The sequence below is a fragment of the Poecilia reticulata genome, linkage group LG11, assembly GCF_000633615.1.
Source record: "Poecilia reticulata strain Guanapo linkage group LG11, Guppy_female_1.0+MT, whole genome shotgun sequence".
NCBI classification, from domain to species: Eukaryota; Metazoa; Chordata; class Actinopteri; order Cyprinodontiformes; family Poeciliidae; genus Poecilia; species Poecilia reticulata.
This window is the reverse complement of record NC_024341.1, coordinates 818,377-826,610: the sequence shown is the minus strand read 5'-3', so window position 1 is coordinate 826,610 and position 8,234 is coordinate 818,377. Positions and strand designations below refer to the sequence as shown.

The following is an 8,234-nucleotide window of genomic DNA, read 5'->3' as shown; positions in this document are numbered from 1 at the left end:
TATATATATATATATATATATATATATGCTATGTTAAGACAAACAAGTTATCAAAGAGTACGAACAAATAAAAGTTCTCTTTCTTCCCTTTCTTTTTAAATGATGCCACTGACACTTAAAATGAGTAATTAGAAGCAAAAAACTGAAAATTATATTTTTAAAGGGTCAACATAAAAACTGTAAAGGGAACAGGCTGTTAATTAGTAAATTATTCTTATTTTAGATTGAGAAACTTTCCACAGCCCTTATCACTGTCTACACTGTCTACTACAGGTTGAATATAACTTTACAAAAATGGAGTATGATCTGCATTCACTGTTCAGCTTTATTTAGATTCATAAATAAAGCTGAACATTGTTGTTTAAAAATGTCAAAGCAATAATTGGTGCCATAAATCAGTCAAGCATTAAATTAAATCTCAAAATGCATAATGTGCAATAAAAGGGCACATCTTCACCAAGCTGACTGCCAGAGTTAAGTAACCCCACCCCCACAGAGAGCCCCATTTGTGTCCATGGAGGAGATGATAAGAACTGTCTGCAACTGCTGCCAGTGCTTTTCTCCCAAACCTCCACTGCAGACCACTTAGTTTCCCTTCAGTGTCCTTTCAGGCAGATTAAATGTGTCTCTGAGGAAAAAAATATCACCCAGCCTAACGAACAAGATAAATTTAAAACCGCCTCCTCATATCATATCTGCCAATAAAAATGTGTGCATCTACACACCACTATTTATGTATCTGTATGAATGTGTGTCTTGTGGTGATGGTGGTGTTGGGAGGGCATTTCTGTAAGTTTGTTGTTCCCCATTAAGATGAGAACAAAAAGCTATAGCTCCAAGTCTAAGCCTTAATGTAATTCTGTTTAGTAATAGAAGAGTGCCGCTCATGGTAGCAGCAAGTTGGAGCAGCTCTGTTAGATCAGTTCTGATTTTTCTAGACTTTTGTTCTTTTTCTGTTTCAGCATTGCGCATTTGGACAAGTATTCTCTCTGGTTTTAGATATTGTGCAGCTGTTCTGCTCTTACTTTTGTCTTTACTTTCAAACAGTTTCTCTGTGTAACCATGGCAACAAGCTCTTGTGGTCAAGGCCCCTTGGAACCACAAGAGCTGTGGTTCCAATCGGGCCGGCCAAGCGGTTCTGCTTAGAATCAGCAGCTGATTGGCCGCTGGTTGTTATGGAGTCAGACATTGATTTTCCGTTGACAGCTGGCTCTCACTAAACTGTATTTTATTTCGTAAAGAGTGCTCTTTTCAATATTTTTATTATTAGTTTTAATTAGCAATGAATTCGTCTCTATACAGCGCAATCACCTGGTCTAATGATGAGGTAATTTTTTTCCTCTGCTTAATCGCTGATGAACGAGTACAGAATGAACTAGATCGCTCAACGAGGAAAGAGAAAGTTTTCTGCCGCATCTCTGAGGAGAAGGCTTCGGCCGCTACATCGAAACCATTGTTTAGTTTCAAAAATAATGACATCAGGTACAGCTTCGATGGCGCCCTCGCAAACACAACAGAGCTGGAACCGTACCGTACTGTTCCGTTCCGTTCCTTGCAGTGCGGAAACGGCTAAATAATACCTGAACTATTACCCCAAATCCCAGGGGTCTTCAAGCATCTAGAAATTGTTCCCATGGATGAACCAGACTGGTGCAGCTCATCAGTTTTATAGCTGATATCTGGGCTGACTTCTGTTGACTTTCCCATCTTATCAAACCAGAAGAGAGAGCAGGGTGTGGCCTTAAAATACATCCACAGGTGCCCTCAATTAACTCAAATGCATCAGTTAATCTTTTGTTGCTATGGCAGCCCACTGGGGTCCCTTTATTAATTCATATATGGCTGATTTAGGCAAGGGTTTAACACCAAATTCAAGGCTGAAGTACAAGTCGGCCATTAGATGAAGTTTCGCTGTTAACATATCACTGAGGCTGAAATCCGCATTTGGCAGTCAGTGGCTCCTGAGGTCAATGGACTGGTGCAGCTGAGTGCGAAGAGCAATAGTCAAGAGGAAACATTGTGACCAAAAGCAGAAAAAGGGGAAGCAGGTGGTGCGTTGACCCAGCTAAAGGCTAGGAAGTCACAGATTCAGACTCTCTTTCTGGCCAATGTCCGCTCTCTGGATAACAAAGTGGATGTTACATCTGAATATAACCTAACTTAACAACAACATGCTAGACTCAGCCTTCCAGTTGATTGACCTCATAACTGGATGTTGCAAAGTTGCCAACTTTGCAACTTTTTTGCTATATTTAGTTCAGAAATAAACTGGTATAGGTCACGTTTTTTAAATATCAGTGCAGAAAACTGCCAACAGTGTATCCCTACTTTTCTACAGTCTTTAGAACAACAGATTGGTAAGGACCATTAATACAAACAAAATATGTTTAACAGCATTTGAAGAAGTACTTAAACAAGTCTTGAATACTACATATTTGACACAACATTCCTAAGGAGGTGGAGGAGATCTGACATGTCAGACACAGGCATCAAGCACTTAGGCTAATTCAATTTGCACATTTGCAACCTACCTGAAATGGGAGAGTATCTCCTGCTACTACCTGCAGGACATCAAGTTGCAAAAAGAAATTCAGCATGTTTACAAAATGCATGCATCCTTGCCTACTTTGATTCTGCAAGTGTCTTTGTGCATTCTCGGTCTGCTGGCAGGAGCACTTGTTCACCTGACTAAGCGTCGGTGACACATAGTAGAAGCACATTTTCATCCAGTTTGTGTCAACTTTGGCGTTGGCACCTTAGAAAGTTTGCGATGAGCGCCAGCAAGCCGAGCAAACCAGGCTGAACTGGAACCCTCACGCTCAGTTCAGCCCAGTTTGAGCCGGATGGTCTTGTTGCCAGAGTGGGCCTACCTTCATGCACAGTGACCCCACAGTTGTCACACTGGATGATCTCATCTGCATCCTCGCTGTTGTCTCCCAAGCAGACGCAGCATATAAGGATATGCTGGGTGCTCCAGGTCTGCGAGCGGTCAAGTGAAGCATCCTGGGGTATAACAAACATAGTACCAATACTGAGGCTCGGACAAATCCATAACAGGCCTGACAAGCTAGCAACAAATTGAACAAACACAGAAAAACCATAAAGACCAGATTCCTCTAGGTGATGGCTAGATTACTTAGAATTGGCCACAAAGCAGATAGTATCTGTTTGACTGACAGGTCTTAACTCAGAGAACAACAGAGAGACATGTTTATAAAGGAACAGTATTATTTATTTTCCAGGAACATAGTGCCATATTATAGTACAATCAAATAACATAGTTACCTGATTGTAACAGTTATTATAAAAATTGCTGTATATATCAAATATAACTTAAAATTTGACACTGTAATTTGATGGTTTTTACATCTGACACTTTGCCTTCAGCACCTCATCACAACAACGCTCCATAAAGCCATCTGCAACCATTCTTAAAAGTGCTGGACTGAGAAGTATTATGAGCTCAGCTGACTAGCAGTTCCACCTGGTGTTTGCTAATTGCTGCTGTCGCTAGTCTGGAGGAGCTGAATGGGGAAGGCACAGGGGAGAGCTGTACGTTGTTTGTTTTGGTCTGCAGAACTTATCTTTGAAGTTAACACTGAATTAATTATGTAATAATATATGTAATAAATTATATTTGAATTCAGCTTAAATAATGTAATTTTCTATTTTAATAAAAGTACCTGGGTGAGGCAAATTAACTATGTAGCTAACCAAAATAAAGCTAAAACCAAAGTAAACTGAAAACCCTGCCTTTCTACTCTGGATGGAGTGTTGATTTTAAAAAAAAGAAAAAACATATCTAGGATAGTGAACTGAGATACTACATTTAGGCAACAACTTCTCCATATCGTCACCTTCCTAAAATTATGGCAAAAGTCATTTTTTTTGCCAAAAAGTGTTTTTTTTATCTTCCTACATCATCTTTTGGCAAGACAAGTAAAAAAATAAACTCTTTGCTTCATGAAACATACCATATATATGACATTTTCATATATAAAACCAAAAGTGCACTCACCTCATTGCCCTTTCCTTGAGACATACTGTCATTGGTCAGTTCATCATCAAAGGCATTGGTACTCTTCACCTTCTTCTTGGGCTTCTTCATTTCTTTGTCGCTGTCACTGCTACTATTGTTAATGTCGTCACCATCGTCCTTGCCCTCATCATCTTCATCATCGTCCTCATCATCATCGTTATCATCATCATCATCATCATCGTCATCTTCACTAACACTAGCTCCCTCCTCTTCCTCCGTTCCACCCTTCTGAGTTGACGTTTTGCCTTTCCTCTTCTCTGCCGTGGGCCTCCAGTCATTATCGTCTTCACTGTCATAGTCATCTATCTCATTCAGTTCTTCCATCGTGGTGAAGTCCAGGTGGGGACGATTCCTGCGGAAATTCCATTTCTTGGGCTCAGTCAGAGACTCATCCACAGTGACAACAACGCCACCACCAGATGTTGAGGTAGATTCAGTTTCTCCAGCTGCAGCGCTCTCTGGCTCAGAAATCTTCTTGCTTTTCCTTCGACCTTTGGATGGAGTGGCAGACAAGACGTCTTTGGTGGAGCTGTCCTCAGACAGCTGTTGCTTAAGTTTCTCCTCATCTTCTGTTAAGTTGTCATCAACAACCAGGTTTTTGGCATCCTCATCCATACCGTCATTTCCAGAAACAGCATTTTCAGAGTCACTTTCTGAGCCTGCAGCACTCCCTTTGGACCCTTCTTCATCACTGCCATTGCCTGTGCCATCTGACCCTAATAAAATATAAATATGATGAATAGGTTATGACACTGTTAATAGTTTCTTTGCCTTTGGAAGCTGGTCTGGAAGCCAAACTGGTCGGTATTTTTAAGCCAGTCACACCTTTCTCACTGTCTGTTAATAACATCTAAAAATGTAAACTTCTAAGATTTTCCTGATAAATAAATTAACCATTTAAATATGGAACTATCATTGTTGTGTGGACACGGTTTTGTAAATGCATGAATGCAACATTAAAATTTACCACTAGAAGTAGGTTTTTACTGCAGGAACATTTTTCAAAGACCCATAGTTGTTTCTGTTACTCCATCTTTCTTTCTCTATCTTTTTCTATAGCTGAACGAAGATCAGGGTGTCCCCCAGAAAACTTGCTAAAACCCAGTGGTCGGGGCGCCGAGGCAGTCCACCGGCGGTCCACTGTGTTTTTGTATTAAAAGATATTAAGTAGACAATAAAAGTAAAAATATCACTGGGTAATTATATGTTATGGGAAAACATTATCAGTGAACTGCTATATAAACCCACAACTAGGCCTGTCACGATAACAAATTTTGCTGGACTAAAAAAATTATTGCGATAAACGATAATATTGTTTAAAGACCTTTTGACACTGACTTAATAGAAATGACTAATCATGCACGCGATTTCCTGCCATAGACAGGTAGCCAATCAGAAAGCGCGGATTCTCCTCCGTGCTTTCTGAGAGGAAATTACCAGGGGAATCCCAAACAGCTGACACAGCGCGACACGAAGTCCAGCGGACATTGGAGATGATATGTGAAAACAACATTAATATTTATTCAACATTTTGTGCAAAGAATATAGAAATGACAAGGAGAGGAGTTGGAGGCAAAATGCTTCCGCAGTTGATAAACCTGGTAAATTTTCAGCTGTTTTTCGTTAACGTGACATTAATAGGTTATAATGATTTTCATTCAGTCAGACTCTGACTCTAGCCACATGCATCACAGGTAGATTCTAGTAAAGCATTGATTAATGTCTGGTTTTAAAATTAGTTAACTGGACTTGTAGCCATTACTCATGTGGCTGAACACCACATGGCACGATCGAACCTGATCGAATCGTTATACCTAGGATTTCTGTCTGCTAATGTGTCTCTCAGGTTTTGAAAATGGGCCGACAATCCAACATCTCATGTCGTGTGCGCTGGACATTAGACTAAGGAAATGAGGAAGGGAGGATCAGTGGAGAGCACCGGAGTTTAGCCTTTTTTCATTCAGTGTCATCAACAGAAATAAAAAAGGCAGGAAGAGACAATAAAGCCGATAATGAAAATGAGGTCGATAGGTTTAATTTACTGTACGATTAATTGATTTATCGTTTATCGCGACAGGCCTACCCACAACTAGTCTTAAAAACAACTAATCAAAAAATACAATTAAAATGAATATCAATTATGTCCACTTATGTTAAATCCAAATTAAGTCAGATTCGCATCCATCAGGCCCCCCAGAGCTTCAGGGGCCCCCATAAATGCTAATATTTTAACATGCTAATATTTTAACATAGACCACAGATATATAAATGTAGCATTTGTTTATTGAGATTATCATTGCTGCTAAATTTGACATAATGGTTTCAGCATATATAAATTAAAAGACTTAAAATCTTACATATAAATGTTAAATAATTTAAAGGAGCTAGCAAGTTTACTTTGTAGAAGTTCAAAGAACAATATTCATAGTCAGATTGGTTTGTGCACAGCTACAATCTGTCCTTTACCCTGACGTTCCTTCCCTGGGGGGGGTGGGGGGGGGGCACCGATCTATGTTTTCGTATCCACCTGAATAATGTGTAGTTGCGCCACTGTCAATAACTCCTCATAACTAATCATAATTCCTCACAGGGGGTTGATGTAAATATCCATTGCTGTCAGCCTTTGCCCAGTTCGAGTGAAAGGAGGAGCGTGGGATCCGCGCTGAGGTTAACTTTAGACATCCAGCTGCTGCAGCGCGCAAGGCAACGCGCAGAGGCCAGCGGTGTGATTGGTCCGGCTTTAAATGCATAAACTATAAACATATCTTCTATAAACATATCTTTTAGGAATAAATCTGCTCTGATAGTGAAACGCTTGGAGCAACAGAAACACTTGCAATCCGGCTTTAAAGAAAGGTTTTTGTGTTTAAAAAAAAAACAAAATAAACAAAAAACAAGAAAGGCTTAGCCTGGCGGTGGCGCTAGTAAAGCATGGCGGGCCGCCAGGCCTATAATACACTTGGGGAAACCATGTAAGATGTTCATATTTCTAAATAACTAATGTTTTGTGATGGTAAAGAGTCTTCACTGTTACTTTTCAAAGCTACAAGTTGGAGGTTGACTTCTGCACTTTAGTTTCATACATTAACTTATGTCTACATGTGTACAGGATGTATTTGTCTGGTATACAATTAATTTTTATGGTCAGTTAGAATAAATGTAGCTCCAGAATGTAGAGAATCCATGAATTCAGTGACTTTGATTTATAATTAGATACGGTAAAAAGTCTAGTCTTAAAAGGTTGACTGGTGACAGTAGAAATGTCCAAAGGGAAACAATTTTTATCATTTAGTATTTTGCCTCCAGTAGCATGCGTCAGACACCACAGAGAACAGAGATTACCTGAAACGGTTTAGTCCAAAAGCATTTTACAAACCACTGAGTACACAGATTGTACTGCAACTGTTCATTTAAACTAGCTCTTTTGAAGGCTTGTCCTTCAAATTGTTAAGGTTTGCTTTAAAATCATGTTGGACGATTAATTCTTGTTTTAGACAAGAATTAATCAAGTTAAATTTAAAACATGCATTATTAGGCAATGATTAACTGAAGATAATGTGTTATTCTAACAGAAACAAAACTTGATTAGTATTTCTTAATTTCATAATGACTCAAAGAAATACTTAGAATAGCATCATTTTAATGGAATTAAAATGTACATATTTCAAAAAGTCAGATTGTAAATCACAAATCTTTGGTTTAGATATTCAGCTTAATCTCTTTCAATCATCATTGACTAAAAACTGGTTTTATGTAAATACAAAAAACAATTGAAAAACACACTGATATGTGCAGGAATGTATTGTGTGATAGCAGGCTGTATGACAGAGGTCACAGGTTGCTTCTTTGGTCTATATGTGTTCTGTGGATCTGGAGAAGGATTAGACTATGTCCTACAAGATAAGGAGGTTGGAAACTGTAATCTGAAAGAGGGAATTTTTTTATTTAAAATTACAAATGTATTCAGTATAGTGTACTTTGTAATTATCCATCCATCCATCCATTTTTGTCTGCTTATCCGGAGTCGGGTCGCGGGGGCAGCAGCTTCAGAAGAGAGGCCCAGACTTCCCTCTTCCCAGCCACTTCTTCCAGCTCCTCCGGGGGAATCCCAAGGCGTTCCCAGGCCAGCTGAGAGACATAGTCCCTCCAGCGTGTCCTGGGTCTTCCCCGAGGCCTCCTCCCGGTGGGACGTGCC

At 39.5% G+C, this 8,234-nt stretch overlaps 1 protein-coding gene across 3 annotated transcripts in view; it reads right to left on the bottom strand.

Annotated features, from left to right (window-relative positions):
- Positions 1–8,234, bottom strand: part of phf14 (PHD finger protein 14) — a 107,481-nt gene that overhangs the window by 94,784 nt on the left and 4,463 nt on the right. For all 3 annotated transcript variants that reach the window (XM_008421223.2, XM_008421225.2, XM_008421224.2), the window contains exons 3-4: positions 4,019–4,755; positions 2,871–3,003 (exon numbers count right to left, since the gene is read on the bottom strand). In XM_008421223.2, coding sequence (XP_008419445.1) covers positions 2,871–3,003; positions 4,019–4,755 — 870 coding nt within the window. The remainder of the gene's footprint in view (positions 1–2,870; positions 3,004–4,018; positions 4,756–8,234) is intronic.